The sequence below is a fragment of the Mangifera indica genome, chromosome 1 (assembly GCF_011075055.1).
Source record: "Mangifera indica cultivar Alphonso chromosome 1, CATAS_Mindica_2.1, whole genome shotgun sequence".
Classification (NCBI taxonomy): Eukaryota; Viridiplantae; Streptophyta; class Magnoliopsida; order Sapindales; family Anacardiaceae; genus Mangifera; species Mangifera indica.
In genome coordinates this window covers 5161951-5185121 of record NC_058137.1, presented here as the reverse complement: position 1 = coordinate 5185121, position 23171 = coordinate 5161951, and the positions used below count along the sequence as shown (strand labels likewise).

General features: G+C 31.8%; 4 protein-coding genes across 10 annotated transcripts; 1 reads left to right on the top strand and 3 right to left on the bottom strand.

The window, feature by feature from the left end:
• Positions 1-279: 279 nt before the first annotated feature.
• Positions 280-1795, bottom strand: LOC123218926 (ethylene-responsive transcription factor ERF011-like). Its single transcript, XM_044640582.1, has one exon. It carries the CDS (start codon positions 1381-1383, stop codon positions 889-891), a length of 495 nt encoding a protein of 164 aa, XP_044496517.1. The 5' UTR covers positions 1384-1795; the 3' UTR covers positions 280-888.
• Positions 1796-6903: 5108 nt separating this feature from the next.
• On the bottom strand, positions 6904-11007 carry LOC123219303. 4 transcript variants are annotated; one of them, XM_044641201.1, is made up of 7 exons: positions 10009-10945; positions 9563-9904; positions 9229-9300; positions 8400-8512; positions 8256-8325; positions 7395-7474; positions 6904-7273 (listed from the first exon to the last, which is right to left on the bottom strand). In XM_044641201.1, exons 2-7 carry the CDS (start codon positions 9563-9565, stop codon positions 7168-7170), a joined length of 444 nt encoding a protein of 147 aa, XP_044497136.1. In that variant the 5' UTR covers positions 9566-9904; positions 10009-10945; the 3' UTR covers positions 6904-7167. The 4 variants fall into 4 exon arrangements, with proteins under 4 accessions (XP_044497136.1, XP_044497111.1, XP_044497121.1 ...); XM_044641176.1 differs by lacking the exon at positions 9563-9904 and having other exon boundaries at positions 10009-11007; XM_044641186.1 differs by lacking the exons at positions 9229-9300; positions 9563-9904.
• Positions 11008-12259: 1252 nt separating this feature from the next.
• LOC123219320 (SUMO-conjugating enzyme SCE1) lies at positions 12260-15321 on the bottom strand. Of its 4 annotated transcripts, none has more exons than XR_006502845.1 (7): positions 15160-15321; positions 14975-15058; positions 13678-13830; positions 13456-13569; positions 12993-13071; positions 12668-12703; positions 12260-12577 (listed from the first exon to the last, which is right to left on the bottom strand). XR_006502845.1 is itself a non-coding variant. In XM_044641219.1 (6 exons), the coding sequence occupies exons 1-5, from the start codon at positions 15223-15225 to the stop codon at positions 13009-13011; spliced, it is 480 nt and encodes a 159-aa protein (XP_044497154.1). In that variant the 5' UTR covers positions 15226-15321; the 3' UTR covers positions 12260-12526; positions 12993-13008. The 4 variants fall into 4 exon arrangements, 2 of the variants coding, with proteins under 2 accessions (XP_044497154.1, XP_044497148.1); XR_006502844.1 differs by having other exon boundaries at positions 12260-12526; XM_044641219.1 differs by lacking the exon at positions 12668-12703 and having other exon boundaries at positions 12260-12526.
• A 5754-nt stretch (positions 15322-21075) lies between these two features.
• On the top strand, positions 21076-22347 carry LOC123216062 (protein IRX15-LIKE-like). The gene has a single exon (XM_044636419.1). The coding sequence runs from the start codon at positions 21211-21213 to the stop codon at positions 22159-22161; it is 951 nt and encodes a 316-aa protein (XP_044492354.1). The 5' UTR covers positions 21076-21210; the 3' UTR covers positions 22162-22347.
• Positions 22348-23171: the final 824 nt, after the last annotated feature.

Below are 23171 nucleotides of genomic sequence, written 5' to 3'. Positions count from 1 at the left end.
TCACAGATATGCAATTATTAATAGTGAAAATTTGAAACTGACCTTAATAAACAATATAATCCTCCGCTAATCGTGGGGACAAACCAAAAAGTTGCGTCTAATGTAAACGGCCCACTAAATTAATTAAAAAATAAGTCAAAAGCTGAACACAAACGACAAAGTTAATTTAAGCCCTCAGCCTCAATAAAACAGCTGCTTTGCTTTGTTTTTTATGTTAGAATGGAGCAGAGAAGAGAAGCGGTGATGTGACAATTTAAGGAGAAAAAACAGTACTGAAAATAGCTCAGAAAATCGTCAACTTGGAACTCATTATTATCATGGACTCTCTGGATTGCCCCACAAATTGATGAATGATGAGAACAGTGAAGAACCAGAAAATACCTAACTTAAAATCCTAATCACTTTAGTAGTTATAACTTTAGTGGTTAACCATCCCCACTTGCACCAACTGCCAGGATATGTAGGCCATTCCTGTTTCCTCTTCTTCCTCTTCCCCTTCCCTCTCCTTTTCATGTTTCTTTTTCCAAACTCTTTCTCCATTCAAATTCTTCATATTACAATTTCATTCATAACCCAAATAATTATCAAAATTATACTCACCCAAAAGTTTCAAATCATCAAATCAGTAATAATTTACAATTACCCCTTTTTTTTACATAGGCCAAAATTTATATTCTAAATATTAATAATACAAATACAAGTAAAGGAGACGGAAAAATAAAAAAAGAAAAAAAGAGGGAGAGAGAGAGAGACGTGGAGCCACCAGTCCAACAAGGCTTCAGCCGTTTAGTACACTTACCTCCTTGGCGCACGTTAGCAATAATCAGGGGTAGAGATAAACCGGTTTCTTTAATAAATTTCTTTTCTTCTCCCTTACTAAGGCTTTCACTACTCACCGTCCAAATCTTCCGGGTCGGGTACCTTGTTCAGGTCGACCCGGTTCAATAACCCACCACACGCCGCCTTGAATTCATCGATTCCCTGTTTCTGACGTTGGTTATATTGTTCTTCGTGATTTGTGTGAATCGCGGATTCCATGGCGTCCACTCGAGCACCGACTTCGATGGCTTTCTTTCTTATCGAAGCCGCAGACATGTCGCCGCTAACAGCCGCTGCGGCGGTGCCGTTGTCTCCTTTCAGAAGGTCTGGAAAGTTCAACCTAGCAGACGGTCCCCGCAGATAAAACACCGCAGTATCGTAAGCTCGAGCTGCCGCGACAGGAGTAGAGTAAGAGCCAAGCCAGATTCTGGAACGCTTGTTTGGCTCTCTAATCTCCGCCACCCACTTGCCCCACTTTCTCATCCTTATCCCCTTGTAGGGCCTTTCTCTGTCCATCACTCGCTTCCTTGTAGCCGCCTCCGTCACCGCCGCAGTTCTCTCCATCTTTCGCTAAAAAAAGAAACCCTTTTTTCGTTTGGGTATCTAGGAACACGAAAAGAAAAGATGGGAAGTGAAAAAGAAAAAGTATTTATTTAGATGATACATAGAATAATTGGTTGTGATATTGAGAAGATAACACGTTGAAGATGGAATTGATGCTAAGTTAAACAAAATCGAGAGAGAAAATCCAAATTCACCGACATATTCGGGGTGAAGTAGTTTAAAAGAAGGGAGAGAAGCTGAACTGTGCTGTTTCCAGTTATGTAATAATGGTTTGGAGGAAAAAACAGGGTGCAGGCCTAGACGCTTAACTCTTGGCAATTGGCATCTGAGGTTTTGTTTGGCAAAATAGAAAATTTAAAATGAAAAGAAAAATGGAAAATTGAGAAGTGGATTGTACAATTGTTGTGATGTTGAATAAAATATAATTGATAGGTGGTGACAGGTGACTGGTGATGGGTATTGGGTAATGGGTGGTGTCCTTTCTCATGGAGATCAGAATACCCTTTTTTATTTATATTTTATTTATTTCAAAAACTGTCTTTTTAAAAATTTAATTGACAATTCATAATTTAATTTAATACGTTAAAAGCTTAGTGATAAAAAAACGATCATTGATGCGAAGTTAAGACGGACATGAATTACTCTGAGTTTAAATATTTTTTGACTCAAATTTATTTGAGTTTGTCAAACTAATAATAAATATGATTCAAATGAAAAAGATTTATTTCAAATTTGGTTCAAATATAATTCAAATTTATAACTTAAATCAATAATTTAGATATATAATTCGAATTTATAATTTAAATCAATAACTTAGATATATAGTTTAGATTCATAGTTAAAATTAAATTTTTTATTAACTTTTGAGTTAATTTAAATTAATTCTTTTGGATTAGAGTGCGATTTAGTTTTAAAATGAATCAAATTTTTTAATTTAAATTTAGTTTAAATTTAAATCTAATTTAATTAAATAAAATTAATTTTTGAATTTGAGTTAATTCTGATTAGAATATAACACTATACGAAGCTGTTAACAATCGAAAATCAATGGTTACTTTTTTCTAGACGTGGCCATATTTGTCTCTTATTATTGTTATTATTATTTTTATATTTAGAATTTTGATTTCATATTTTTGATTTTATATTTTAAGGGTAGGTCGGTGGTCGGTGGATAGATACCGTTAGGAATTGACTTTCTCTTCACGCAATGAGGATTGGCTATTTTGTCCCCTTCAAATTTTGTTTTGTTGAGAGAAGCTTAAGGGTAATATGGAGATTAAAGTTAGTAGAGATGATTGGTTATTATTTTAAGAGGTAATAAAATTAAGGATTCTCTTTGATATTTAGATCATAAAATAATGTTAGGTGGTGACACGAAACAACTCTATCATTGAAACATGCGGCACGTGACTCCTGAAAAACTTCATTTTAAGCGTGTTAATTTTTGTGTGTTAGAGCAGCTTCAGCTGTAAATGTGAGATTACTCAGAGAGTACAGGTTTGAAACTCGTTAGTAGTATATTAAAATTAAAATTAAATTTATTATTTTTTATAATTATATTAATGATATCATATAGTAATTTTGAGCACGTAAGATTTTTATTGAAAATTTATTATCTTTGAATGAGTTCAAAATGTTAATACGAGCAAGGAAAATTACCCATTAAGCAATATTTTAGGCAATTTTTATATGACATTTAGTAATGAAAATAAGAAAAGTCTTTTAGATTAAGATGAGGAGCCAATTTTGCTAAAAGAGGAATCTGTCTCAAAATCCTCAACAAATATTAACCAATTTTATATCAGAAATGACAAACAAAAATATATCTTTAGTTTCTTAATTAGAATATTTATAATATTTCTTTTTTAGTCCAATTAAAACAGGAACACATTAAATAAAATCATATTAATTTGATGTCCATGCACAAAGATATGGACAAAATAGATGCAAAGTTTTTGTTTTGATTAAGCACTTGTGGATTCTTTTTTGTAAAAGACTTAGAACGGATTATTGTCTCAATGAAAAAGCTTATTTATTATGCTATCCTTTTCTTTTTTAATACATATATTTTTTATATAATTTTAAAAATTAGACTAAACCGATTTATTTGACCGATTTGACAATGAACTATGAATTAGTTCGATATAAAAATATTTAAAACTCATTAAAGGTTTTGACCAGAGTTAAATCACAATCGAGCCGATCTAAATTTACTGATCCACAAATCAACCAGTAATTTACCCCTCAACATAATATTGCATCATTTTACTTTATTTTTTTAACAAAGGTGAGGACTAAGCCCTTACATAATTGGCCAACACAAACACCACCATGCCAACACAATGTTTTGGTTTATTTATTTATTTTTAATTTAACACATGTTTTGCATCAAAGGACTAAAACTAACACCTTATCGATTAAATTAGTGTGCGTGTCATCAAACTAAATTCATTTTTATATAAATATAATTTAGTAATTAAGTATGTAAAATTGTTTTAAAGATTATTTTTTAAATTTATTTTAGTAGTTCCAACAATTTTACTATTGATCAATCAATTTAACCATTGGTTGACCTGGATCAGCTCTTTCACCAAGTCAATGTCCAATCCGAGAATTACACCATATTTTTCATATGGATCATAATTACATTACTACTTAGTTTGAGTTACCATGCTTGAAGAAATATGAATGTAATTTTGGTCACTAGTGTAGGTTGGGTGTTTATGGCTTTGTTGAGATTTGGTGTTTAAAAACAATATTATGTGTACCCACTTTTAACATATAAATATATATATACATGAATATATCATATCATTAATTCAAACTCGCTTAATCATATGATAACACATCTATATGTATATATATTTATATATAAAAAAATACATATACATAATTTTATTGTTTTGTTATTTTACACGTTTGAGTTATAAATTAATTTCGAGGAAAAATCAGAAACTATAAAAATTAATCAGAGTATTTTAATCATTTTACATGTTTTGGACTCATTAAGATGACACTTGTGACAGGGTCAATTTTCTGTCAATAGGGTTAAAAATTAGGTGGGGTTTCGAAGTTGAACTATTCAATTAGAAGGAATATATGGTGTAGCCGAAACTTGGTATGAAATAATAATTTACTCTAACGGCCGTCAAGAATTTAAATATTATCTTGGTAATCTATCTTTTATTACTTATATTATTTTGTTTGGTTTGTTAGTTATAAAAGATTACGGTAATTTTCTATTATTAATATTGACGTGATAAGTAATATAGATGATAACCTAATTATCACATTCACCTTAGGTATTAAAAGATTATCTAGATAATCTTAATTTTATTATAATTATATTAAAATTTATTAATTTTTGAGATAAAAATAAATTTATTTTTAATTAATATAAAAATATTTAAATAAAATAATTTACTAGTATTCTTTTATTACTTTTAATCAAACACAATAATTATTTATTCCTATCAAATTTTATCAAATATAATAATCATTTATATCTAATAATCTTTTAAGTAATCTATTTTTAAGATAATCTCTTTATTTTAATAATAAAATATTATTCAAATCAATCGCGCTCTAATAATATTTTGGGTCACGCAAGGAACTGACTTGGCAGTGGAACTTAGTCTAAATTGAACACAGTATTGTAAGACCTTTTAGAAGAATTGAAGAATTTTTGGCATTAGTATTCCCTAAAGAAAGAAATAGATTCATGCATCTTTGTTTAACAACCAATTTAATTTTTGTGACTTTAGCTAGAGAGGCGTCAAGTTTATGGTAAGTAATTTTTTACCCAACTTCCTATTTCTTCTTAATCCTCCTTAGTCCCTTGCCAATATAAAAGCAATCTCTTCCTAAACAATAAAATTATATATACCTATTTTGAATATATATATTTAATAAATATTATCATATAATTACATAATTTTAAATTTATAATAAAGTATTATCTAATCAAATAATAACACATATAAAATATAAATATGTACTTAAAATATAACTTCTTCTTCAAAAAAAAAAATTATAAGTTTTTATAATTATTGTAGTTTTTTGAATCTAGGAATGACATTTTTTCACCTTTCATAAGTTTCAGTTAATGAAATGTTGTGCGATAATCACACTGACAAAACAAAAATAATTTTGATTCCTTTCAAAGATTAGTAAAGGTGAAAAACACTTTTACCCTAAAGTTAATTCTACACGTTTTCACCATTGACTTATAAAAGATAAATTTAAAAATAAAAACAATAATCAATGAACATTCATTGATGGTGACTCTTCAAATGTACCAAGTAGGGAAATTTAATTGAAATCATAACCAAATGAAATAATTCTACCTAAAATCACATTACCTTATAACCACACAATTTTAATACGATTACGACTAAAATAGCACAAAGATGATAAGATTCAACCCAAAAAATGACACAACTTCACTTGATTTGTACCATCTTGATGTAATTCTCTTTGACTTGATGTGATTATGAGTTTGGAACGGGTTGAAATTAATATTAGAATTTGGATATTTTTCAATTGAAGATAAACAAAAGTTCAAATAAAAAATTTCTAAATTGGTAAATGAAAAATAATCTGTTTCTTTTTATATATTTAATTGATATTAATATATAATATTTATATGCTTTATACAGTAATATAATATTATTTAATTATTTACATTTCATTGAAAAAAAGTCAGTACTGAATTTCAAGAGTGACAACTTATCAATTTAAGTCATAAATAATATTCCGTCTTCAATTGAATTAATTGCTTCTTTGACTTCAACCTTCTTGTTTTCCAGTTGCGCATACATCTAGAATTTCATGTATTATCGATCAATCTTATGTAATGGTATTTACAAATCCGATATAATTACATATATTTATTTTAAATATATAAAAATATATATTATTATATAATTAAATTAATAATAAAATAATATTTATTCATATAATAATATATATAAATATATATATTTATATATCTAAAATAATAAATACACTTAATATTACTATTTACAAATTAATTAATGATTCATATTATCTCCACTCAATCAAAGACCGGAAAACTTAATTAATATTTAAACAAAGAAGTACAAGGGTTTTGTAGGCATGATTGTACTAAAAGTAAATAATAATTATAAATAAAATTATATGTCTTTATTTTAAATAAATAAATATTATATTTGATATATATTATCATATAATTAAATAATTTTAAATTAAAAAAATTTAATTATATAATAGTATATATAAATATATATATTTCAAAACACGAATGCCCCTGACAAAAGTGAGGACAAATTTAGAGTGGGCAGTTGAAGAAGTTTTATCCAATAAACAAACACTGGGAATCGTGTGATTAAAAAAAAATCTTTGATCAACGTCATATAAATATAATTTCAAGATAATATATTTATATAATGGCCGTCTAATTATTGAGGGGGGAAAAGTCAAAATTTAGGTGAAGAATGGGATGAGAAAATATTGACTAGAATGCTAGAACGAATGATGTTAAACTTGACTACTACTACTGATATTTACTTCTGGAAGAAATGTTTCATGCTATTAAGACTTTCTCTTCACCGACTATTATTTTAAAGGTCAAACCTACCTTCAACTCAGCTGCCTTCTCCTCGTATCCACTCTTCTTCCTCAACTAAAATAATAATAATAATAGGCCTCGAGAATGCATAGCTTTAGAGACAAAAGGGATAAGATTTTAAATATGAGTATTAAAATCTTTTCTAACAATATTTCAAATATTAAATTTTAAATTTATTTTATGAAAAGATGATCCGACTCAGATAAGATTCTCCTGTTATTAAAAAATAATAATATTAACTCTTCATCATTTTGTCTTCTGAGGCATACCCATCCTTGACTTTAGCATATTTGGTTGCAAATTAAGCAAAACATTTGTACACAGAACCAACACTACACAACAATAAAACAAATTGATGAATTACCTGTAAACGGAAACCAAAACTTAGTCTAAAGGATACTCTGACCGCATGCCACCTGGAGATGAGTAGAGAACTGTGCCTTGCAGGCTAGTTAGTGCTGCCGTTGAATAGGAATTATCCTGCATATTTAGTTGCATATGTCAGATCAATCTTTTACCATGATTCACCAAGTATCAGAGGCCGTTTCTGAGCACTAGAAGGAGAACCACAAGCATTCATTTTACAAACAAGATGTATTGCTGAGGTAAATAGCATAGAACTCAAATATAGAGGGTCTGCCCCTGCAAATGCTATAAATAATCAAGATTCCGAATCCTAAGTGGAATACAGCATTATCTCACTACAACTTAGTATTCTCAGAGTGAGTTGCTAAATGGAATATAGCATAATCCCTCTACAAGAACACTTGGTATTCTCAGAGTGAGTTACTAAAGGAATACATCATAATCAAAGGGATGTGTCATTAATGCAAACATGTGATAATTTCTTAATACACTAAGAATATATGTGAATTGGGTATGAATTTATACTGCTTTTCACCCAAAAATAAGTCCACATGCAAATAATGAAATCCAAACATGTAAACGTGTAAGTATCCCATCAATTATTTTGCTAAATAAATTCAGCAATTAAATTTCACATATTGGATATTAGCATATGGTGATACATAGATTGTAAGCTAAAAATAAATTTTTTCTTGAAGTAGCATTTTGTTTGAGGCAGAGTTTGATTTTATATTATTTTTTTAATTTGTTTCTTTCAGCAAGTCCTACTCAAATACCCCAGGAGGACTGAAACCATGAACTCACTCTTGTTGGAAAGAGACATGCTATCATGTAAACTCTCTCTTTAACAGTTGCGACAAAGGAGAATATGGCAACAAGAAAGTAACTTGAGCACCTGAAAGTCAACAAATGCAACTGAAGCTCCATATGTGCTCTGCTTCTTTAATTTCAGATATTCTGAGCATCTGATGGGGAAAAAAAAAAACAAAACAAAATGATCAAAATAATATATAGCATAAGAAAACTTATGGATCCTTACCTTGAAAAGACTTGAATCAGTTGTTCTTTAAAGGATGACCAGAGATTGGCCACAAAAAGTGCTGGACATGGGGTACCAAATTTGGCAACATCAGGGGGCGCTGAAGAATGATTCTGTCATTACAACAAAGAATCTTGAAGTTATTGACAATAGAAAATAATTGTTCCAGTGTATAATTGTAAAATTTACTGTGGATTGTCTTGACAAATATGGGCTATTAATATGACTGAAAACAAGAAAAGGTCCTATAACTGAGTGCATTGACGGTAGATTCCACCATGTATCTGATTAAAAATTAATGCAATTTTACAACTAAAATTTAAGAAAACATGCTGACAGGAAATGTTAGAAAGTGTCTTGAAGGACTAATGATTTTTAGAACCAAGTAAGCTTAACCATATGTTTCACAGTTGAAAGAAAAGGACGTAATAGAGCATTACAGCAATATACAACTACACAATTGGGATCAGGTAAGAAAAATAATCAACTGATAGGAACTGGAATTAAATTGAAAACAAAAGCAAGCTGAAACATAGCAGCTGTTATCTCGTTAGTAGCTCTTGCATCAAGGTTTCCAAGACTGAATAATTGAGAAAGGAAAAAAGAAAACAAAGATTAATATCAGACTAGGTTTCGTAGATATGAAGAACTGAAAATCAAGAAGGCAGATACTACACTCAAACTTCTGCGAACATGGCATGTATAACTGCTTTTACTAGGAACTTGACCTTTCTGCTAGAAGTGCAATCACTTCAAAGTAACAGATATGCTAATTGATCCAGAAGTCACTTCTAAGTAATGAAAGTTGTGCTAAAGTAATGCAGATGACCTTTGTGTAGGTGGATAACCAATATGCTGTAAGCAGAATTACCCATTCCAGGCAAGTGAATGCTGCCAAAACCTGCTAGTGCCCAATGTGTGTAAAACATGCGCAATGTGAGCATTTATAAGAATGTGTCCTCCATGTGACTAAGTAATTAATTTGTAGTCTAGTGAGTGATTAGATGAGCACTAGACAGTGCTTAGAAAGTAAATGAATGAGAGCAAAGAGAGAGTACAAAAATTATTAATAAGCTTATAACGAACCAAGAAAGGAAACTACTTAAACAAGCAGCCACAACGTAATCACACGCAAACTAATTCATTCTTGGCAATCCACTCACCATAATAAAAAATGTGGAGAACCCTTTAGCTTTCTTATCTGAGCCACTCCATACATCATTTGATAGTAGGGTTGGATTCGATTTGAGCCAAGCCAAGCCAAACTCAAGCTCGAGCTTAGCTGGATTTGCAAAAATGGAGCTCGAACTTTAACTAACTCGTTATTAAAACAACATCATTTTAATACATATTGGTTAAAACGATGTCGTTTTGTATCAAAAATTTTTAATTTGCAAGTTTAACGAATAGTTTGAGCTCAAAGTTGCAGACTCGAGCTTATTTAGGATTGGTTCGTTTCGGGCTCGTTCAAACTGAGCTCAAGTTCGGTTCGAATCCAACCCTATCTAATAGTAACAAACAACAAGTGCGCATGATGTCACCAAGCAACCAATATATATAATAGAAGTCAAGTCAAATCTTAAAGGAGGAAATTCAACAAGCTCTAGACCTGATCTTGAGCGCTTAGGTCAGGAATAAGATTTTGCAAGATCAACACGTAGGATTGACCCCTTCTCAAGATCAAACACCATTCCCTGCAAAAAGAGGACTCCAAGCCAAAATTAATGTATCTCATACTCCTAAGCACTGCAGTACAGCAGTGGGTATGTGTCACAAGTTATTTTGTACCAAGTGCTAACCCTCGTCAACAACATCAAGAATGAATAAAATAAATTGGCCTACAGCATATTCAAATCACATGATCTTTTAGTGTTTTTACTAATGCTTTCTGTACTAGTTTATCTGATATTTCTGAGGGCCAGACAAAAAGGCAAACACTCTCTACTAGACTTCAGTCAAAACAGAAAATAAAGAAGAAATTAGGTGGAATTCCATTGATAATATATTCACTGGAAAAAAGGAAAAACCAGAAATTTTACAGAACCATAACTATATTCCACATTGTGGATTTATGTACCAGAGCAACTATTAAGAATAACTTGGGCATATGCATTATTTTCCCTTGATGGTTAATTTCCTGAAAATGACATCATTAGCACAGGTGAGTGCAAACACAAAGGCTAAATGTATACACAAAGAAGCTCATATGAAGACATTATATTAGCCTAATTTGATTAGTTTACAACATAGTTTATACGACATCTAAGTCCCGGTACTAGCTAACAACATCGATATGTTTCTATTTAGTAAAGATAATGACCTAGCAGATCCAAAAGAGATCATACGTTGGTTATAAATTTTAAGCAAAAATCTTCACAAAACCATCATGCAAATGTGAACAAATTCTACTTTATCAATCCATTTTGTACAATGAATACCAGTACCTAAAAAAAAAACCCTACAGATATTACCGAAAAAGCACATAGATGTGCAATGTTACTTAGCAAAAATGCAGCATAACTTGTGTGCAAAACTCTTCTGCATGACTTTAGCAACAAAAACAGTCAAAAGGGGGTTTTCGATCATCGTATGAAAAGTATATCAGGATACTTACGTTTAGAGCCTGCATTGCTCCAGTTGCAGACTGCTGACCGGGGAATACAGCAAAAGCGAACAGCTCACAAAGAAAAAGCCGTATCAGGTGAGTACATACATGATTTTAGTACAAAGTAAAGAGTAATTAACTAATTATATAGCTTAAAAAGCTGTCTAAAACTAAAAAAGGAAAAGAAAGAAATTAGAAAAAAAAATGATTACCTCCAATGATCTTATAAGCCAATAATAAAAAAAAATAACTATTCATAAATTTTCTGCAAATCGGTTGAGTATAAGTGAGCCAACAGAAACAATGTGAAATAAAAGAATAAACTAAGAATACCCTAAGAGCAGAAGCCTAAACTAGTGATACTTCACTATCTTGAAATAATAAAATAATAACTAAGAGGATAATACATTCATTATGTCCGAAGGCATATTAGAATGAATTTCAGTCAGTAATTGAAAGTGTTCCATTTTCTTTCACTATATTTCAAATACTGAATAACCATCACAACAGTCCATAATTCACAGTAGCTTGAGGATTGTTACTATTTTTTTTTCTGAAATCACTGTATCATAAGGATTTTTTTTTTCCAGAGTTATCATCGTTTATGGATATTATTAAGAGTATAACGATAACAGTTAGAAAGACTAATTCACAATGATTCCAAGCAAATTAAAGAAATAAGAAAGCATTTACATAGACATAAAATGTAAATGTCCCTGTGAAGCTTGGGCTTGGTTCCGAAGATGAGAGGATTCGTAACCAGGAAACTTACGGAACCAGTTATAAATCTCTCTAGCCTTAACGTCGTCAGGAAAACCCGCCACAAATAGGGTACGGACAGCGTCGTAAGAACCGTACGGGGGGAAATGAGCAGAGTAGGGGGCGAAAGGTGGGGTATGAAAGGCTGCGGCTGTAAAGGAGGAGGCGACGAAGGCGGCCCCCGGTGGAGGCTGTTGATAGTAACCGTACGGTACACCAGGCCGTGGTGGGTAATATTCAGCCATGGCAGTCCGGAAACAAACAAATCGAGTACTTCTATTATCATATCTTTTACACGGCTTTTACTAATAACGGTTCGGGCTTAGGGCCTTCAGACTCTTTAACAATGTTCGCAGTTAGCATTTGCTGTTTTAAACTTGAAATCGTTTATGCCAGATCAATATTGAGTTTTAACATTACATCACCTGCCCTATAAAATCAAGTACTGAATAATTCTATTGTGGTATCGAATAATTTGGTTTAATCATTACCAGGATGCTGTTAAGTGTGTTTAGATCATTAAATCAATCATTAAGCTTGTCGATGGACTTATTACAAATAGTTCGCTAGAAGTGAAGAATAAACATTGGTGAAATTTCAGTTGGAATCTCTAAATTCATTCGAACTGCAACTGATTTGCAATGAATACAGAGAAATCCCTTTAATTGCATGATTCTAAGGGGATTTAGGAAAACGCAATCCCACATCATAAATTATGATGCCAGTCCCATCAGTGTTGAACTTCAGGGGTTGTCACCTACAGCTGCCCAAATGCAAATATGGATATCATCAAGACATTACTCCAGTATACAAACTGAAATGTTCCACAATCATTTGTTATGAAACAGGTACAAATGCATGTTGTGCTTAAGTACCATGCTACTCAGTTTAAACATGTCATTACCAGACTGGGACAACTTCTCTGCCATCCCTCGTCCATCTACCAGAGTTGGGGGAGGTTTCCAAAAGCAAAATGAATAATACATCAACACATGACCAAACAAATGAAAACTAAATAAATAAAACCAAGTTTTCAACTGATATGAACACCAATGAGTACATTGGCTGTATAGTGTAGGTATATCAACATGCACTATCAGGCACAATGGAAGACAGTTCCGACCATGCAGTTTACACAAAAGGGCAATGGAAAATAGTGATATAGCAACATTTTTTAAAGGGAAAGTTTAGAATTGACAGTTTACAAGAGGCAGTTGACTGACAATTACCAGCAGTAACCAAGTCTTAGATAAGAGAGGGGTATTGCTTGGCCTGCTGGCGGATCCTTCTCTTGTATTCAACAGCATCCTGTGTTAAAAAAAAAGTCCTTGGTTATTATGATATTAGAAAATTCCAGCACTCATGTTATCACATCAGGACCTTACAGTGCTTAAATAATGCAGGATCCAGCATACAAAAACTTTTAACATTTAAAGCCCTTCAGTTATATACATTAAATCACCGTTTAAGCAGAAAATTCCCTTTATGGAGAAACTTACTGTTTTAAGCATCAGCCAACGGAAATATACTATATCAACCATCGACACTGTCATTCTTTCAATAAAGAATCCTTTTTTCATCACAAAAAGAAATGAAAGTGCCGTTCAATTGAATCAACTCCTCATATAACATAATCAACGAAAATATATTAAGGCTTCTAGATAAATGCATAAATTTTTATAAACTGCATACCTGGATGAAGAGGTGATAACCTTCTGTTTGAGCAGGATCTGCAGGATTAGGCTGGTCTAACAAATCTTGGATACCGACAAGAATTTGCCTCACAGTAATGGCTGGTCTCCACCCCTACAAATAACAAAGCTTGCTGATAAACCTTGTGTCTAGGTAAATAGAAAGACATTAATAAACCTGCAAACTCCAAAGCAATTTTCAGGAGCAGCAGCAGGTACTTACACTATCCTCATTGAGGATTGAAAGGCAAACAGTTCCAGAAGGATAGACATTGGGGTGAAAGAAGCCTTGAGGAAATTTGCACTTTGGTGGCTTGCTAGGATAATCTTCACTGAAGTGGAGAGTCAGTGGGTAGTAACCACCCTCCCAATCAGTCTGCAACATAACAAATATACAATAGTTAATGTGAGTCAACCTTGAAACACTAATATCATCACAACACTCTTTCTTTCTTCATTTTTCTATACTTTAGTCCCCCACGATGAGGCCCTCTAAAAAACACCACAGTGAAAAAAGGATACAAAGGCATGATCAAATCCACCAACAATGCTAACTTCATCATGCCCTTTTAGAGATCTACACAAGCACATAGACAAGAAAAAAGATAGGTTCCAAAACATGGGCTCAACATTATGATGATTACAATAATATAGAACACAACAGTGCATTCACACAGTCCAAGGGGAGGAAAAAGATGGAGAAAGTGGAAAAAAGGGAAAAACAAAACCAGCAAAATATACCACATGCTACAGCAAGTAGCAACCAACACAATTTTAGTAGATTGATTAATTATGAAGGGAAATCATTAGAAAAATAATATATAGCAACATCCATCAGTCGCCTAAGCAAATACAACAGTAGTATTCCAACCACACCATTCATTCCACCATAAAACATACATCAACCATAGAGGAATAACCTCAAGATAGTTCTACCATAAAGGAATTTCCATTATGCACTAAAGCCATTGCAAGAAATAAGGGAGGTGATTTTTTATTTAGAATAGTAGATGATATTTTCAAATTGAGCAATGTGATAAATGTTGATGGCCCAATAAGTAGGTAAGCAACCAGCCAAAAAGAGAAAATTCAATTTGAGCCAAACGGCCTGAACCATTCTTATAACATAATGCTTTCACGAAGGGAGGACTTCAAAAGGCCTATAAGTACCACAAGTTTGCAATCACAAATCCTACAGGGCCAAAAACTCCTTGAGGATCAATACAATTCATTTCATTAACATGGAGGAGAGATAGTCCACCTAAAGTAAATTTTAATTTTCCATCCGCACAACTACTGTAACATAGATAAACTTGAGGTAACACCGAAAATAATCCCGAATTTACACTTCTACAGAGCATCATATCAAGGATCCGACACCAAATTATCAACGGATGATGACACATAAACTACTTCCACAAACAACTTAATACAATTTAACAAAAACGAAAAGAACATAACAGTATAGAAACAGCACAAGTCAGTAAAATCTTTCAACAAAATAGAGGTTCGAAACTTACTCCAGCTTTACCGGGGATAGTGCAATGCCATACCATCAGATTCACTGAACCATCCGGCAGAGTCTCTGGCTTAGCCACAAAACCCTAGATTTTACACCAAAAAAAAAAAAAAATCAAAACACACAACACAAACAAGCAGACGAAACACAATAAACCATAAAGAAAAAGCTATTCGTTATACGGACATGAGGATGGTTCTTACGCCACGCCTTTCGCTCCTCCGCAAGCCGGCCACGCGCTATGCCAGACATCTCCCTCGCTCACTGAAAAAAAAAAATTAGGACTTTTTTTCTTCTTCAATTTTTACGTATATATAAAGAGGAGAAGAGAAGCGAAATGCAAAGTGGTTTCTTCGTCCTGGTCCGAAATATTTTATTCCAATTATGCCCATTCATCGTGAGGTCTATTGTAGAGATTCTGCAATTGTACGGTCCAGATTTGATCTGAAAAGGTAAAGTCAACATTATGGTCGACCCATTTTGTCCATTTCGTGTTTTCTTTTTGTAAAAATTGACCCTGAAAGTTCACAGATTTGCATTTTCACATCCTAGCGTGGAAACGACGCCACTATGTTCCTACACGTGATAAACGCATACTCAGTCAAAATCCAAAGAGATATTAAACACCTACCGTCCGATTGATAGCCCTGCTTGCTGTTCATAATTATTGAAAATTCTTTTGATCTGAAGTTTTAAATTTTATTATTTTTTTTCACGGCAGTCCATTTGGCTGGAATTCTCTAAGAATATGAAAATGTAATTTTTTTAGAAAGTTATAAGGGCAAATAACATTTTCCCATCCAAGGTTCAGCCTAAGAAATTTTTTGGCCTAAGTTTGACCTCATCGGTATCCTGATTAAATTATCTCATCTAAGTGATTCATTTTGTGAAATCTACATATATATACCAATATATGTTTTTGGTTACATATTTTTCTTATGATCAGTTTTACATTTAATGAATATCCCATTAAACACTTGGTTAAGTCTCATCATTCAAAAACTTTCAAGACATTTTTTAAACCTTTTAAAATTATGAATTTCATACGTATAAAATAGTGTTTTTGGACCCAAAAAAACTACAAATTAACTAGTTAAGGTATCGACTCACTAATAAACAAGATCTCATTTTTCATTCTAATAAAATACCGTAATTTGTAAATCAAAAGTACACTATCTATTTAAGATTAAATTATATTTATCAAAGTAGCTTAACGTGTGAAATTTATGTTACGATAGTTATGTAGAATCATCAAATTCATTTACTCTAGTTCAATGCACCCTATATACGTAGGTGTCTCTATCCTGAAATATGTATTTTAGTGATTTGAAACTTATCACACCCACTAAGGTAAATAACACAACAACAATATTTAGATATAGAGTGCCCAACTCTTTTTTCGTGGTTGTAAACATAATTTTGAGCTAGGATAAATATTGTACCTCCCATACATGACTATTCCATGTAAATGTGGGTTTCATCTTTCTATAGTAGCTCCAAAACCTTGATCATTGATTTATTTATATACATATAAATGTAATATAAGGAAGATCACAGGTGATAAAAAATAAAAACACTTTTATTTACTTAATAATTTGTTTGCATTGTTTCATTAACACGTCGTACTCTTAGGGTATAACGCAAAGAGATAATTAATTGATAGAAAACACTTTAAAAATTAACAGCTTTAAGAATAATTTGAGAAAATCCATTGTCATGAAGGATTTAGGGCTAGCTAAACAAATTGTGGGAATTTTAATTTATCGAAGAAGAAGAGAGGAGAAGAAGCTATATGTGTCACAAGAGCATTACATCAAAAAAGTGCTTGAAAAGTTTAAGTTTGGTAAGGCTAAAGCGGTTAGTTTCCCCTTACTACACTCTTTAAGCCAAGTAAAAGACACAACCCTTCTATAGAGAAAGAAAGCGGTTTGCAAAGGTCAAATATAACAAATGCATTTGGTATTATTAGCCAGTTTTTGCCTTATACAATAAAAGAGCATTAAAATGCAGTAAAGATAATTATGAGTGTTTACATGGTACTTCCAATTTGAGACTTAGTTTCAAAAATGAAAAATTAGAACTAGTTTATAACACAAACTCAAATATATCAAGTAATGTAGATGGTGTAGGTTTTTCTTTTAGTTATCATTTGACGGTAATATTGTTTCATGACAATCAAAGTTACAAAAGTGAGTTGCACTTTCTCTAACAGAATCAATGTTTATTATAATAACAAAAGCTAGAAAGGAATAGTGATGGATGAAGAAATTCTTGATAAAACTTGGTCTCAAGTAATAGAGGTGTGTTTTATTTTGTGATGGTCAAAGTGCCACATAGTTTGGTAAGAATTCTATATTTCATGTTAAAGCCAAGAATATAAATGTGAGATAATTATTAGATAAGAGATGTTCTAGATGAAAGGTTGTTAGAACTTGAAAAGATTCGTACTATAATAATTATTACAATATATTAACAAAAATTTAGGTAGGAGAAAAGTTTAAAGTTTGTCGTTTGTCGTTTATTAGTTGGGATGTTGGGTTGAGTTTCTCTCTATGTGAAGCTGGATCAAACAAAAACCCATATAACATGTCAAGCCCATATAGAGTATTAATGAAATAAAACTTCAGATAGGAGGTGGTGAATTGTTTGAAAGATAAAGAAGAAAATAGGCAAAAAAAAAAAATTTATGGGTTGTGGGGCTTTGACAATTTTGATAACTGCTCCAATCAAGATTAATCTGTAGTCCAATTAATTGAAAATTTTATGTGCAAGTTTATGAATTGTTGTTTTTAATTATGAATTACAGTAGTCAGTTTTGGAGTTTCTAACAGAGAGTTGTTGTTGAGTATGAAATTGATTCTCTGTTTTAATGAAAAACTCCATTTGTCTTGTAAAAGCTTGTTCTTTTTGCTAAGATTTTTACTAGAATTCATATAGTATATATCATAGGGTATAAATAACTAGTTTGTTACTTTATTTTAGGCGAGCAAAGGGAGAATAAATCATTCAGCTTGGATGCTCTCCCAACATCCTTGTTAGACCGACAGCAGGACGGAAATATGAAAAGTAATTAATATTTTTCTCAAAACATTGCCCCAACCCAATGACTTTTGGTCAGCAAACATGCTTCTAAGCAAAACATTTCGAGACACTCAATACATATTTAGAATGTGTGGAAATTCTTCCAAAGAAACACTAGCCAGCTAATAAAATGTTGACTGCCCTTTCCCTTGAAGTTGTAGTGTTCAAAAAAAATACGAAAGGTGAGTTGAAAGTAATCAATCATCACAGGCGAACAAAAATTCTCGAAGTAAGGATGTGGAATGTGAATGTGACTGAGAATTCTGCTTTGTCTTTAGCCATTGTGTTAGGTTGTTGTTGGATGAATGGCTGATGATGTTCATGTTTTTTGTGATGATTCGAGATGGCATCTTCTCATCTTTTGGAAAAGCCATGTCCCCTTTCCAATTTCAATTTCATCAATCACCAGAGGAAGTTGATGCTTCGTTGACTCCATATGGTCGGCAAAGCCCGAAGCTTTCTACCAAACCCTTGTTGATTTACTTGTGGAATTTTCTGCACTTTTGGTGAAAAAGCCTTTGATTTTACTCTCTATGATGCGGAAATCTGTCTACTTTTGTCTGAGTCTAACGATACAGAAAGACCACCACTCGTGGGTGCCTATTTATTAGATAAAAGGACCATATGGTTTTCCTTGTATTAACAAATTACAATCATAATTTACCTTGAATATTCTTGTTATTGATAAGCATTTCAATCTCCTAAAAAACTTAATCATATTGAATAAAATTCCCATCAACTTCGATTCTGCTGATTAATATCAAATTAAATTGCTTTTTGGCAGGGAAAAAGAATAATAAAAATAAACCCACAAATGTTTGGAAGTTTCTCCCTTTTTCGTCACTCATAAACAACTATTTGTAAAAGTCGAATTGCAAAAATCTTGTTGGAAAATTTGGAAATAATCCTTCAAATTAATATCTAATAACTTGGACTAAATTAAGTAGATTTTGACATAATCTTATAAAATTATATTTACTTGGTGAAGGAGACTCTACCCTTATAAATTGACTTAACAGTGTAAAATATGACAACCCTCCTCATCTTATAAGGTTGTCACACCACAAGTCTTCCTTTCATAAAAATTGTGGTAGCTTAGACTTATGTGATAAAATTATATATATAAACAAATCTTATTATAATTATATTTTAATTTCAAAATCATCTTATTTATCAAATTATATAAATTAATTAATTCAATATGTTTATATATATATATATAATATTTCTCGTTTAAGTTACAAAATTTCCTTCCAAATAGCCTAAAAGTAATAAAATGTGGTAGCGATAATTCTATGTAGACCCATCACGTAAGATTTCTGCCAATTAAGCTCTTCGTTTCAAGAGCTAGGATATTGAAATAATATCTAAAACTATCATGAATTTTTATTACCTTCTTGCAGTACATACGGCGTATATACTTGAAAAATAATAATGTTTTATGTCTTTTAAATATGAATTCATGGCTAGGAAGTTACGGATCAACAATGAATCATAGTCTAAGAAGTTTAAAAAAAATAATTAAACACCACACGGTGATTAAATTTCTAATTAGTTCAAAATTAAACCATATTTCCCAATTATTTGTGGTATTTTAATTAGACAAACTAGGTTGGTAGGTGTCTAATGAAAACTTAATTAATTGAGTGCGCGTAGAAAGCCTGTGTGGACTCTTTTCAAAACCCGCTTCACTTCTTCTCTAGCTGCTAACGTGTATTGCTTAATTATGTAAATCAAGTTAAATAACACAGAGAAAGACACCTCTTAATTCACAAAAATAATAGTAATATTATCTGTATATATTTTTTATACGTAAATATGTATATATATGAATATGTTATTATATGATTAAGTGTTACTAAATCATTAATTTAAAATCATTCAATCATATTATGACACATTCATGTATGTACATATTTATGTATAAAAAATTTATATACATAGTTTTATTGAAATACAATAAAATTATACGTATCTACTTTGAGTACATAAATGAATATATATTTTATGTGTGTCATTATGTGATTGAGTGATTTTGAATTAAAGATAAAATAACACTCAATCACATAATGATACACATAAGTATGTATTTATTTATATATTTAAGTAATTACACATAATATTGCTCATAAAATTAATATTGTAAGATTCACACTTAATAATTTGAGTGGGGATGGGTGTCCCTAAGTAAAGTAACGAGAATAATTAAAATCGAAATAGGATTATTGTAGACACCATACTTTCACTTTTTTTTTTTAAATTAGGGATCCGTTAGTATTTATTAAATAGATAAACTTAAAACACAGTGATCAGACTTATAATTATTATTCCAAATAAAACAAAATTTTACAAATATGATAAAAATTTGAACTCATAATTTCACACTACTTTTACTCTCATTTGACATTAACACTACTTTTATATAATTTCTCTAAGAAATTTTCACTGTTTGTAGACTGCTGATTTTAAGAGTTTCTTTTTTTTTTTTTTGTATTATAAAAGTGAAAGCAAATATCACTGTTATATGCCACAAAGCCTAATCATTTTCTTATACTCCACCAACTCCCTCTCAAATTTCCGACATAAACTAAGGATTTGACCTGATACGATCGATTAATTTCTTATACAATCAAATCAAAGTTTGAAAGTATGAAGTCCTTTGCAGGTAGATTGTCCCCTTCAATGGAAACTAATTATTTAAGAAATGCTGTCTATTTTAATTTGTTACGTGAAAAATAAACCTGGATGGAAGAAGGAAAAGCGACTTTCGGCTTGTAATTAGTTATTAGGTCGCTGCAACTGCACCAGCTACTCCTGCTTTCACCAGCTCCAGCCCAACCACCTTGTTTTCTCCTCCTAATCCTCAATACTTTTCAGTAAATTAACCTAAACTGCCCAATAGGGATAGCATTCAAACAAACAAGTAATTTTAAAATAAAAAAAATTATTTAATTGAGTTTCATATGCTACTATTTCGGTTTCTAGATTAATAATTGATCAGGTTATTGTAATGTCACCTTCAACTTCTGCTAATCCATATTTCTTCAACCATCTCTATTTGCCTAGAGCAATTCCTTTCTTTAAAATCAAACGCTCTTTCTCAATCCCATCAGGGTTCAAAATCCAGAGAAGAAACTGATTTTCTCGGGGAAAAATATGAAGAACAGTAACAGCAACACAAAATTGATTCTCCTCCACCCTTACATTCAAAAACAAGGGACAAGTAATCGTCTATGGCTGCTTGCTTTTGTATCATTCTTCACTATAGCTTTTCTTCTCACTCTTATTTACACAAGAGAGTCCTTGCCTAATAAAACAGCTACCACTGCAACCCCCATGGCCGCCAAAAGTTCTTTAGTTTCTTCTACTTTCGGCAATTCACCATTACCAACAACTGTCATCAACACTCTCATCCATTATGCATCGAGATCAAACGATTCTTTCCCCATGACACACGCTGAGCTCAAACCAATCTCTGATGCCCTCCGCAAGTGCTCATCTCCTTGTAACTTTCTCGTTTTCGGTCTCACTCAAGAAACCCTTCTGTGGAAAGCGCTAAACCACAACGGCCGCACAGTTTTCATCGATGAGAACCGCTACTATGCCGCATACTTCGAAGAGCTACATCCTGAGATTGATGTTTTCGATGTGCAATACACCACAAAAATAAGCGAAACAAAAGAACTCATTGCATCAGTGAAGGAACAGGTACGAAATGAATGCAGGCCAGTGCAAAATCTGTTGTTCTCAGAGTGCAAGCTGGGTCTAAATGATTTGCCTAACCATGTGTATGAGGTTGATTGGGATGTGATATTGATCGATGGACCCCGAGGAGACGGACCAGATGGTCCAGGGAGGATGTCTCCAATCTTCACGGCTGGAGTACTTGCTAGGAGCAAGAAGAGTGGGAACCCTAAAACACATGTTTTTGTTCATGATTATTACAGGAAGGTGGAGAGAATGTGCGGTGATGAGTTCTTGTGCAGAGAAAACTTGGTGGAACATTACGACACACTTGCTCATTTTGTGGTGGAGAAGATGGATGAAAATAGTTTTGAGTTCTGCCGCAATAGTAATGCAGCATCTTCAAGAGCTTCATCCTTCTAGTCATTTGGAAAATCGTCAAGTCTTTATCATAAAAAGGGCAATGGTATAAAGAGGTAAAATCTGGTTATTTATCATTTTATGTGAAATTTTTAGACCTTTTCTGCTCTGGTGGGGATGTAAAAAATAATTCTTTTTTGTGGCAAATCCAACTGGTAATCATTGAATTTCGACATTTAAAAGTTACAATTATGATGCGATTGCTACAGCTTTTGGTACAAATTAATCCTTATTAAAAGGTCCGATTTCACCATTTTATTTTTTTGGTCCTCATGGATAAATCAAATGGTCAAATGGGATTGCTCTTACTGTTAATGAAAAGCCAATTTGACAGGATTACAACATAATTGGCATCAATGGTTACATTACACGAAATACAGCTAACTTTGTGCTTTGTCTAATTAAGGCCACACCCAAGGGGAGGTGAAATCTTAAATTTATATTTATTAATTTTTAAAAATTTAAATATTAATTATTTTGTTAAAATTTACTATTAGAGTTAAGATTAAAAATTTATTATATTTTTCTTCAAAATTTAAAAATCTAACAATTTTTTTACTCAAAGGTTTGGAGACAATTGTTGCCATCTCCGTCCATCGGAAATGGTGACGATCAAAAGCTCTAAAAGAGAAATTATTATTTTTCAAACTTTGGATAGAGAGAAATTATTAAATTTTTAAATTTAAAGAGAGAAATATAATAAAATTTTAGTTAGTTTTTTAATATTTATAGCTAAATAACATTTTAATCCTAAATTCTAACCGTGAGTTTTATCAAAAACGGAGATATTTAGGTTTTTGAAAAATAATGGATATAAATTTGGAATTGCACCAAAAGAAATTAGTCTTTTGGCCTGTCTAATTAATCATAGAAATGTGCGAAAGTAAAATTAACTTGTTAAATTCACATTAGAAATGAATTTAATCTCACCCTACCAAAGGAAAATGCTAGAGTACAAATGCCAAATTTCGGAGTGATGAAGAATGCCTTTTTATCATGTATTTTATGATATT

Excerpts from the sequence above, each read along its gene's own strand:
- LOC123218926 (XM_044640582.1), bottom strand. The coding sequence starts at position 1,383 with ATGGAGAGAACTGCGGCGGTGACGGAGGCGGCTACAAGGAAGCGAGTG.
- LOC123219303 (XM_044641176.1), bottom strand. The coding sequence starts at position 10,134 with ATGAGATACATTAATTTTGGCTTGGAGTCCTCTTTTTGCAGGGAATGG. Across the intron at positions 8,513-9,228 it reads GGTTATCCACCTACACAAAG|AATCATTCTTCAGCGCCCCC; the intron begins GTCATCTGCATT and ends TTGTAATGACAG. Across the intron at positions 8,326-8,399 it reads CTGATTCAAGTCTTTTCAAG|ATGCTCAGAATATCTGAAAT; the intron begins GTAAGGATCCAT and ends TTTCCCCATCAG.
- LOC123219320 (XM_044641219.1), bottom strand. The coding sequence starts at position 15,225 with ATGTCTGGCATAGCGCGTGGCCGGCTTGCGGAGGAGCGAAAGGCGTGG. Across the intron at positions 13,831-14,974 it reads CTATCCCCGGTAAAGCTGGA|ACTGATTGGGAGGGTGGTTA; the intron begins GTAAGTTTCGAA and ends GTTATGTTGCAG. Across the intron at positions 13,072-13,455 it reads GTTATCACCTCTTCATCCAG|GATGCTGTTGAATACAAGAG; the intron begins GTATGCAGTTTA and ends TTTTTAACACAG.
- LOC123216062 (XM_044636419.1), top strand. The coding sequence starts at position 21,211 with ATGAAGAACAGTAACAGCAACACAAAATTGATTCTCCTCCACCCTTAC.